The following is an 11,729-nucleotide window of genomic DNA, read 5'->3' as shown; positions in this document are numbered from 1 at the left end:
TTTGTTGTCTATGAACTTCTGAATACTTAGAAATTGTCATAGGATTTAGAAATTGTAGGGTCCTTCTGGCCCAATGTCCTCATTAAACTATCAGTATAGTTTGTTTTTATCTCACCTTCATTTGGGAACATATCCTTCACCTTCTTTTCATTGAGTCATCCCTTATAATAAAGAATTTAAAGGGGGGGCGGGGCGCAACAGTTTAACAAAGCTACTGTTTCTAAATTCCCGACATAACAATTTTTAGGATTCAGGAATGAGAAATTGGAATTCTTGATAATTCTCCTGAATTACCACATTCTTGAAACTGTAAGTTATTCTGTATTTTTCATAACATTTTGTTTATGTGTTTTTCCATGATAATGAGTGACACCATGATAATAAACAGTGAATTGTTTTTCTGTGAACAAGGTTATGCTAAAAGTTTCAAAGGTTTTCTTTAAAAAGAAATGATATGGGGAGCAGCTTGGTGGCGTAGGGAATAAAGCACCGGCCCTGGATTCAGGAGTACCTGAGTTCAAATCCAGCCTCAGACACTTGACACTTACTAACTGTGTGACCCTGGGCAAGTCACTTAACCCCCATTGCCCTGCAAAAAAAAAAAGAAAAAAAGAAAAAAAAGAAATGATATGGGGCAGCTGGGTGGTGCAGTGGATAGAGCACTGGCCCTGGATTCAGGAGGACCTGAGTTCAAATCTAGCCTCAGATACTTGATACTTAGTAGCTATGTGACCCTGGGCAAGTCACTTAACCCCAATTGCCTCGAAAGAAAGAAAGAAAGAAAGAAAGAAAGAAAGAAAGAAAGAAAGAAAGAAAGAAAGAAAGAAAGAAAGAAAGAAAGAAAGAAAAAAAGAAAGAAATGATATCCAGTCCTGGAAAACAGCATGTTAAGTAAAAAATGGGAATGTTGATAAATTGAACCTATGGGAAATAATGTGGGTAGGTTCCTGTGACCAGACTGCTGAAAATATACTTTTCTGCATATAAATCTTTTTAACAAAACATTAATTCCGATGTGTACTTTTCTTAACACAGTAACCATGATATAACACATAAATGTAGGGGAGGGGAGACAGAACAAGGAGGGACTAGGTTGTCAGAAGAACCCTGAGGTAAAAAAGGGAACAGGGCAATACCTGCCATCTTGAATCTCTTTTTTGGCTCTGCCTCAGAATTAACTGTTCCTTGTAAAAAGCATGTGCCTCTGAGTGAGTCCCTGGCCCCTGGTTGAAGCTCAGAAATGCCACCAGGGGCTCCACTCTCTAAAGGCCTGACATGGTACCACTACAGCATCTTGCCATGCTGGTAGGCCAAGATGTTTGGGAGCCCAGTGGCATGGGAAGTGGAGGAGGTGAGATGCACAATTGATCATTGGCAGACAAAAGGCAGGGGTGATCATTATCTGATTTGCCCAGAAACTTAGCTGCTTTTTCCTCTTTTTCGATTCCCTCTTCATGGATGTGAGAGGTGACTTTAACGCTTTCTGCAGAAGATCCATAAACACTTTTACAAGTACTTTTTTTCCTTTTTGCAGATATAAACTTGGGCGTCATTGGGCCTCTCATTTTTTTCTCTACTCACATAGCTGTGAATATGCTTAGTTCCCAACACAAAAGTAAAATTAAAGTTATTAATACAATCAAGCAAATGCTTGAAGTCATGAAAGTTTAGCTCAAAGGACTGACTAATAATGAATTTATGGCTTATTATTATTATTATTATAAACTAAAATATTGTGACAGTGATTTAAATCATATTTTAAATCATATCTGGCAATGGGCTGACTGATTTCAGTTCTTTTTCTCAATATACTTTTAGAATTCTTCATACTCTACTAATTATGGATATCTTAAAAAATTGCTTAATAAATAAGAAATATTGTATAGTAGTTTTTTACAAAGAACTATATTCAATAGCAAATATTGAAATGCTAGAAAATGGCAGTGAACATTATTGAGTTTTTGAATGACACTAGCATCCAGGTCAACCAGTAAGGTTAACCACACTTCAAAGAATCACATTTTAAACATTTCAATTTAAATACTTACTTTGCTTTCAAAAACTTGCTATTTCTTGTAACAAAATTGATAGGGTTTGTGTAAAATATGTCATACATATAGACTTATTTATTTGCAATAATGACTTGCCATTAGCAGCAGACAGGGCTATAAACACACATTTACACAGTTATAAGCAAAGCAAGAGTAGATCCCTTCTCTCCTTCTTCTGTCAGTTCTCAGAAATGTTGACTTTAGCTTCTGACACTAATGTGTCTGTCTTTCCCACTCTTGCTTTTGATTTGATGTCACAGTGGATCCCTTGGAGCCAATACTATCTCCATATTGATTGGTAACCTTTAATTCCCACAAGAGAATTCTCATATATTTTCCTAGTTTCTTGAATGATTTCTCTCAGGATCAGGAAAAAATATAAATTTCTCGGGAAATGCTGAGAAGAATTGCCACTTGGAAACACTAAGCAAAACTAACCTACTCATCAGCTGAGTCTGATAGTATATGCAGTGTTCTATACCTGTAGGCCTCCCTACCTCTGCAAAGAAGAGAGACACATTTAGGACAACATTGATCATTTTTATTGCAAGGCAGTCAAGGGGTGTTTTTTAGTTATTATTGTCCTTTTACATTGTTTTCATTATATATGTTCTTTTCCTAGTTCTGTTTGTTTCATTCTGCATCAGTTCACATAAATCTTCCCATGCTTCTGTGAATTGTTCATATTTTTCCTTTCTTGTAATGAAATAAGTTCTATATTCCTTTACCACAATTTGTTTAGACATTCCTCAAATCTTTGAACAGAATCTGCTTTGTTTCCAGTTCTTTACCATTATAAAAAGTATTGCTATGAATATTTTGGTCATTCTAGAACCTTTCTTTCCTGGAACTCTTTGCAAGTATATACCCATTGCTGGAATCTCTAAGTGAAAGGCCATGTACATTTTAGTAATTGTCTTAGCATTAGTCTAAATCCACCCTTTTCATTTTATAGATATGGAAATTAAGGCCCAACCAAGGAGATAAAGTGATTTGCCTAAAGTTACCCAGGTAGTAAGGAGCAGAGGTAGGAATGAAAACCAGATTCTTTGGCTTCAAATAATGAGGAGGAGGAGGAAGAGGATGATAAACATTTATGTAGTACTTTGTGACATGTAGAATCATAGACTTAGACCTAGAATATTATTTAGTTCAAATTTATCATCTTATAGATGAGAAAATTGAAACTCAGAGAAATTAAGTGATTTACATAATTGTTTCATTCTTAGCCAATGTTGGAGGCAAGATTCAAAGCTAGGTCTCTTTTGATTCTAGATATAGTGGTTATACTATACCACAGCTGTCTAATCTTCTAAATAGCTTATTGTTGGGGTAGGCAGCTAGGTGTCTCAGTGGATAAAGCACAGGCCCTGAATTCAGGAAGACCTGAACTCAAATCCAGACTCAGACACTTGACACTAGCTGTGTGACCCTGGACAAGTCACTTAACTCTCATTGCCCTGAAGGAAAAAAAAAAGAATAGCTTATTGTAAGTAATGGTGGCATTGGAAAAACCTAAGCCTCCTAAAATATTCTTCAGACTCTTAAAATAGTATCTTTTTTTTTTCATCTGTAAAATATAGTTAAATATCTTCTCTGCTTATTTCACATGGTTATTGGGAGGATTCAAAGGGGCAAAATATATATTTATATATATGAATATCATTTCAAGCTAAAGCACTGTGCAAATATAAAATATAATAGAAGTATTTTTTTCATAAAGGTATTTTATTATTTTCCAGTTACATGTAGAGATAGTTTTCAACATTTGTTTTTATGAGATTTCTAGTTTCAAATTTCTCTCCCTCCCTCCTCCCCAAGACAGCAAGCAATCTGATATAGGTTATATATGTACGATCACATTAAACATATTTCTGCATTAGTCATGCTGTGAAGGAAGAATCAGAGCAAAAAGGAAAAGCCTCAAAAAACAAAAACAAAATAGAAATAGTATGGTTCAATCTGCATCTAGATTCCATAGTTCTTTTTTTCTAGATTTGGCAAGCATTTTCCATCATGAGTCCTTTGGAACTATCTTGGACCATTGTATTGCTGAGAAGAGTCAAGTCTATCACAGTTGATCAACACACAATGTTGTTGATACTGTGTACAATGTTCTCCTGGTTCTGCTTATCTCACTCAGCATCAGTTCATGTAAGTCTTTCCAGGTTTCTCTGAAATCTGCTTGCTCATCATTTCTTACAGCACAGTAGTATTTCATTACATTCATATACCACAATTTGTTCAGTCATTCCCCAGTTGATGGGCATCCCCTCAATTTCCAGTTCCTTGCCACCACAAACAGAGCAGCTATAAATATTTTTGTACATGTGGGTCCTTTTCCCTTTTTTATGATCTCTTTGGGGAAAAGACCTAATAGTGTTATTGCTGGGTCAAAGGGTATGCAAAGCTTTATAGCCCTTTGGGCATAGTTCCAAATTGCTCTCCAGAATGGTTGGATCAGTTCACAGCTCCACCAACAATTCATTAGTGTTCCAATTTTTCCACAGCTGATAGAAGCATTTTTAACACAAAATATTATTCATTGTCTATCATGTGTAAAAGAAGAAATTGTACCTGTAAACTGGTTGGCAGAAATGTATTGACTATGATATAGATTGATCTTTTCTCTCAGCTTTGGTGAGTCATTGTGTTGCAATGAGAGACTGCTAGATTAGGAGTCAAGAAGACCTTGGTTCAAATTCCCTTTCTGATGCTTGGCATATAACCATGGAAAATCCACCTCCTCTTTCTCAGCCTAAGGCAGTGTGAAGATGACAGATTATAAATGGGTTGCAATCTGTCTCAGTGGAGTAAATTCCTACACTAACAAGAACACAGGTTTTTAACAATGACATATTCTGCAGTAGCTATTGAAGTAGCCTGAAGATGGGACCATGGATCTTTTAACTACCTAAGAGACTGAGGGGCAACTGGTAGAACATCTATTACCTCTCAACAATAGTAATTAGATAAATTCAGTCACAGCCGCCTGCTTTGTTGCCTGGACTTTGGAATATGTATTTTAGCTGCCTGAAGGTTACTGCCTTCCTTACAGCCTCTCAGCTAAAGTTTCTGGCACCAGGTGGAATGTTGAGAAGTGGGACCCTTGGCAGCTTCCATCTGCCTTCAGCTTCACATGTCGGATCATAGACACCTTTCTTTGCCCCTTGAGTATGTTGCTCTCTCCTCTACCCTGTCTTCTTTCTTCCATTTTGTGAACTCAACAAGTGACTCATTGGCTACTTAAGAGACAAGGCCATCTGATGTTTTGGGTAGAGGCAAACTGTATAAACAAGCTCATTAGTAACAACACCAACACAGCTGCAGGTGACTAGGCACAAGATTGGGCATTCACCTCTGAAACCATATCCAGAAGCACAGCCTCTTACCATCGAGTTCACCTACCATCAACTCCCACATAACTTGTTTTACTTGAGTCAGAGCTTCCTTGATTGCCAATTAGTCAGATGATATCTGTGGCCCTGGAAAGTTGGTGGGTGTGGGGCAGAGGTAATGCTAAGGCATCAGAACCACTAAACTGGGGGGATGCTGCTTTCCTTTTCTCTATATTTGGAAGTACATAATTAAGGAGTCAGCATGATATATTAGAAAGAATGCTAGATTTGGAGTCAAGCCCTGGGTTCAAATCCCAGGATTTAATATCTCTGTATCTCATTACCCTTATTTGTAAAATGAATGCCTTTGACTAAATAGTCTCTCTAGTTCTAAATCTATGATTCTTTAATCAGTCAATCAATAAACATTAAGTACCTACTATGTGTCTGGCACAACACTAGATACAGAGGATTCAGAGTCAAAAATGAGGGGGCAGCTAGGTGGCTCAGTGGATAAAGCACTGGCCCTGGATTCAGGAGGACCTGAGTTCAAATGTGACCTCAGATACTTGACACTTATTAGCTGTGTGATCTTGGGCAGGTCACTTAATTGCCCTACCAAAAAAACAAAAACAAAAAACAGAGTCAATGAAAAAGTTGCTGTCTTCAAGGAGCTTATATTCTATAGGGGAGAAAACATGTAAGAGTATATGAAATGAAAAACAGTCATTTGCAGGGGAAGAAAGTTAGGAAATGGGGATGTGGAACTAGTATCAGGGAAAATCAATTCACCTCTCATGGAATTTCAGGTGCTGCATAAACAATAAGAAAGCACATTTGTTTAGACCTTAGAGATCATGAAAGGGAGTAATGTGAGTGGGTTATAAAAGTGTCTAAATGTCAAATGGAGGAATTTGTAACTGATTTTAGAGGGAATAGGGTAATAGGCAATCATTTGTTTTGTTGTTGCTGTTTTGCAGGACAATGGGGGTTAAGTGACTTGCCCAGGGTCACACAGCTAGTAAGTGTCAAGCGTTTGAGGTCACATTTGAACTCAGGTCCTGAATCCAGGGACAGTGCTTTATCCACTGAGCCACCTAGCTGCCCCAGCAATAGGTAATTATAAGAATGGTACACCGGCCCTGGAGTCAGGAGGACCTGAGTTCAAATCCAGTCTCAGACACTTGACACTTACTAGCTGTGTGATCTTGGGCAAGTCACTTAATCCCAATTGCCTCACCAAAAAACAAAACAAACAAAAAAAGAATGGTAAATTCACATATTATTCTGTATTGTTACCAAGGACATAACAGTTTTAGCTTATACAGAATACAAAATGCTACTGTTAAGAGATTATGACCTATTATAGTCTCTCTATTGAGAATTCTTTTTTATTTTTTATTTATTCATGTATAGGTTTAACCTTTTGCAGAGGATCCTCAAAGAGAAGACTCAAGACAGAACATTTTGCTTTGATCTTCTTAGTCCCTTTTTTTTTTCTTTCTATACTCTTCCACTTGGTAATCATGTGAGCTGCCATAAATTCAATTATTATCTCTATACAAATGACTTCTAGCTGTTCAGGAGACCTTAGTCTCCTCCAAACTCTAATCTTGTATCACTGCCTTTTGGACATTTCTAATCAGATGTCCCACAGACATCTCAGACTCAACGCATCCAAAACAGAACTCATTGTCTTCACATTCCCCCCCCCCCCCAAAAAAAATCTACTCTTCTAAATTTCTCTGTAACTAAAACTATCCTTTCAGTCACCTTGGAGTATAACTTCAGTGTCATCCTTGATTTCTCACCCCATCTATCTCTCAGTTGCTAAATTTTATCATTTCTTTCTCCACAACATCTTTTGTACATTTCCCATTTACTCTAATCACACACTTTTCTAGTTCAGGCTCTAATAACCTCTGGCCTGGATTACTGCAATAGCCTCCCTGCCTTGAGTCTGGTAAGAACCCCATTCCAATTCCTCCACCACACAGCTGCTCAAGTCATTCTCCTAAAACACAGTTGCAGTGATCATGTTACTTCCCTCCTCAGTAAACTCCAGTGGCTTCCTGTTTCCTCTGGGATCAAATATAAACTCCTATGTTTGACACTTAAAACTCTTCACAACCAGCCTCTTCTGCCTTTCAAATGTTTTTATAATTGCCTCCTTCCATGAATTTTTCAGTCCAGCCATTTTGTTCTTTTTGCTTTTCTTCACACGACACACCATCTCGTGGGAGTGACACAGCATGGTTTCCCCCCTCCTCACCCCGCCCCCCCCCAGAATGTTCTCCCTTCTGCCTATCAAAATGTCTACTTTGTTTTACGCCATCAGCAGGAGGGAAAAATTAACATTCACAACTCAAAGATCATGAACCTGTCTGCAAAGAAGGTAGTGCCCATAATAAAAAGAAACAAGTTTGAGGAAGCAGCTTCAGGGGAAAAGAAGATGAGTTCTCTTTTGAACATCTCAGACTTGAGGAGATAATGGGACATCAAGATAAGTGTTTGACTAGAGAGCTCAGAGTGTTTTGGTTTGGGTTTTATCTCTTCTTTCAGCCCCTGTCTGCCTTTGGCTGGAAGTGCCAGCAAGCTACGAAAAAGCCACAGAAGAAGCAATAGGAAAAAAGGCCTAGAAAAATAGTTAATTCAGCCATATAAAGGGCAAGTGATAGGGGCAGCTAGGTGGTATAGTGGATAAAGCACCAGCCCTGGATTCAGGAGTACCTGAGTTCAAATCTGGCCTCAGACAGTTGACACTTACTAGCTGTGTGACCCTGGGCAAGTCACTTAACCCCCATTGCCCCACAAAACCAAAAAACCAAAACAAAAAGGGCAAATGATTGGGAATTTGCTCCCTTGTTTTGATAACTGTCCAGTGTACTTCCTCACAGAAGTCTTTCCACCCCATCTGTCCACACTCAAGTGTCTTTGTTTTTGTTCAGTTGTTTTTAGTCATGTCTGACTCTTCATGAGTCCACTTGGGGCTTTCTTTGCAAAGATGCTGGAATGGTTTGCCATTTCCTTCTCCAGGAATTTGATGGTAAATAAGGTAAAGTAACTTGCCCAGGGTCACACAGCTAGTAAGTGTCTGGGGTCAAATTTGAACTCAGGGAGAAGAGTCTTCCTGACTCCAGACCCAACATTCTATCTACTGTATCACCCAGCTGCCCTTCTACTCTCTTTACCCTCATAAATTAATTATATAATTATTGATTGATTGACCAGTTGATTGATTGATCCAGTTGCCTTTTTGGACTCTTCCCAGCTGATCAATTTGTCTTTTCTAAAAGGACAAAAGTAAAAGTAACCTTATCTTCTGCCACAGCCGTGTCCCTCAATCCTCCCTCCCATGGGTTGTGGAGTAGGAGTTGATGGATTGATTGATTAACCCTTCCATGAAGGCCAGGTCCAGGATGTGTGGGGTATAGGCTATCCCTTCTTAAAGTACAATTACACCTGTGCAAACTTTCCTTTGTACTAGCCTTTCACATAACTGAATTGACACCAGAATTCTTAGTTGTCTCTCTATCGACCAAACAGTAAAAATTGTATGTATGTGAGTTTATTTCTTCTTGACCCCAGTGAACTCACCACACTTGCTGATTGTGGAGATTTAAAATGACAGTAGTCAGTCAACCAAACATTTCCATTCCTTTTTTCCTCCCTTGTTGAAGTATTGAATTGACTTAATGATGTTTGTGATGATGCCACCACCAAGCTCAGAGAGCTCTACCACCATTTGTAATTCATTAGAATGTGAGGTTTGTGCCAAAATGACCCAGAGCAATGTAGAAGGTTAGAAAGAAAGCAAAGAATCAAGTTGTTAAGGAATATCCCTGCAGTGGAGGAAGGCAGCTACTTGCTGGGGAGTATTTTCTTCAAGAGCATTTACCAAGATAGTAGTTTTCCCATCTTTGAACTTTGTTAATGACTGTTTTCCATTTGCTTGGCGTCATCCTCTCAATTCCTTTCCCAACCAAGTCACTGAAAAGTATATATTGGTAAGAATAGACATTGTCAATGGACCGCAAACAAAATTCTTTCCTGTTGTTGATGATAAACCATTTCAGAGAAGACCAAGCAGAATCTAAAGGATTTAAGTAATTGTAAGGGGATGGAAGAGGAAGAAGCTCATGGCCACTGGCTTTGGCTACCTCGGGACAACATGAGATGCTGGTTAGATTAATAACTGATGAAGCATAAGGTTGGACTTCTTTGTCCTCTGTGACTTCATTCTGCTTCCTTTCATTCATCTGCTTTTTCTCTCTGACCACAATGACACACTTTCCATAGGCCCTTTTCACTACACTGCAGAACTCAAGGAAGAGACCCTCCTCCTGTTTGGTACATAACTCATCCCTCAGGAACATTCGGTATTTCCACGGCACCCATCCTTGACTGCCTCCAGCATGTACAACACTCCAAGTTGGGTTATGTGAGAAGTTTTCATCACCCAGGTTTTCTCCTGTGATGAGATGTTCAGGGATATCTGTTTCCCCTAAAAAGATGGTTTTAAATCCATCCGACTGCCAGCTTCTTAGACTTTTTATATACTGGAGACATTGCCTTCTCATAATGCTGTCAAAATGATTTCTGTGAATGATGTGTCTTAAGAGAGGATTTGCAAAGCGGAGCATGGCGGTTTCGTAAGTCTTTGAGAAAGCTTGGATGGTTTGAGAAAGCAAACTTGGCAAGTGTGGGATGATGATGACCTCACAATGGCCTTTATTACTTCTGGGTCATTTCCAAGAATCCTATGCTACTGTTTTCATAGCTTCAATAGAATGTTTCTCCAGCTGCATATCCCCTGAGCATTTTAAATTCAACATGTCCAAAACCCACCTTAGCTTTCTTCCAAATACCTATTTCTCTCAAGTCTATTATGGAGGAAGCCTGTGGTACTACTACTTACCCTGACTGCCATGTTTGAAACTTGGGCATCATTATCTCCCTTCATCATTTAGTTGCTACATTCTGTGAGTGCAACCTCTGACATCTCTCACATCCAGTCTTTCCTATCTGCTCCCCTACTGCCTCCAACTCAGTGAAAGCTGTCATCACCACCACATGTACTATTATTGTAGTTCCCTAGTAAATTTTCTCACCTGGAGTCTCTGCTCCTTGTCTTTGTCTTTCATATCACACTCAAATTAATCTTAAGCATAAATTCATATCTATACATGTCACTCCTAAAAAAAAAAAAGAAAAACCTCCCTATTTAATATTGAGTGGGATGCCATATCCAAAATGGCTTTGATGTGAAAACAAAAGACATACAAGAAATATGAGAAACAGGTGCAGACCAGCTGCTCAAAATAAGTTCTTTCAGAGGCAGCTTTGGTATAACAAAAAAGCCTTTATTGCATACTCATGAGAATGGGCACTCACAGAAAGAAAAGCAGTTAGTGAATGCAAATGCCGAAAGCAAGCACCTTGTATATATATGCTACACTCTACCGCAATCAGTCCCTTCCCTGAGCCACCATAGGTTGCTAGGCACAAGTTCACAATCTTTCCAGAAGAGTTCTAGCTAAATCCTCCTTGATAGGTTACCCCTTCCATACAGGATCAATAATGAGGTGGAGATTTTAGACAGGGGAGGAGAAATTAATATTAATAAGTCTATTAAGCAAGCACAGTAGAGACTAGAGTTAACCTTTTATGTATTTTCTCTAAGATACCAGCAAGAGCCAGCTCAAACTGGTTTTTATCTCTAGCCCTGAAAAACTTACTTTTCTCTTTCCTGGTTTGACATAATTCAGTAGATAATATTGTCTGTTGTTCTCTATATGGGCATGCTTTCCTTGAGAAGATCTCATGTATCAAGTTATTCTGAGAAGATTTCACCCTGTTTCAAACCATCACCATTTCTCACAAGAAACATTCTGATTAGGTAGGTTCTAGGGTGGCCTTTAGTGGGTACTAAATTTTGCTAAGCAAAAATGTTTTGCTTAGTATTTAGTAGTCTCTACAATCAATATCGGAGGGATTGTCTCCTCACAATGCCATCAAAATGATTCTTATGAATTGATGTCTTAAGAGAGGAACTGAAAAGCCTTAAAGTATAATGGTTTCACTACCACAAAGGAAGAAGACACAAACCTGTCTTTCTGTTCTTATTTATATTGCTTCCCTTCCTACACCCTGTACTCCAAGCAAACTTAAATACTGTACTATTTAACTAATGGGGCAGCTCGGTGGTGAAGTAGAGTGCCGGGCCTGGAGTCAGGAAGACTCATCTTCCTGATTTCAAATCTTACTAGCTGTGTCACATGGGCAAGTGACTTAACTTTTGTTTCCCTCAGTTTCCTCATCTGTAAAATGAACTGGAGAA

At 38.6% G+C, this 11,729-nt stretch overlaps 1 protein-coding gene across 1 annotated transcript; it reads right to left on the bottom strand.

Annotated features, from left to right (window-relative positions):
- Positions 1-9,025: 9,025 nt before the first annotated feature.
- C3H21orf140 (chromosome 3 C21orf140 homolog) lies at positions 9,026-10,404 on the bottom strand. Its single transcript, XM_043991384.1, has one exon. It carries the CDS (start codon positions 10,030-10,032, stop codon positions 9,274-9,276), a length of 759 nt encoding a protein of 252 aa, XP_043847319.1. The 5' UTR covers positions 10,033-10,404; the 3' UTR covers positions 9,026-9,273.
- Positions 10,405-11,729: the final 1,325 nt, after the last annotated feature.

This window comes from Dromiciops gliroides, chromosome 3 (assembly GCF_019393635.1).
Source record: "Dromiciops gliroides isolate mDroGli1 chromosome 3, mDroGli1.pri, whole genome shotgun sequence".
Lineage (NCBI taxonomy): Eukaryota > Metazoa > Chordata > Mammalia > Microbiotheria > Microbiotheriidae > Dromiciops > Dromiciops gliroides.
The sequence above is the reverse complement of the archived record's forward strand: the minus strand, read 5'-3'. Positions and strand labels throughout refer to the sequence as shown.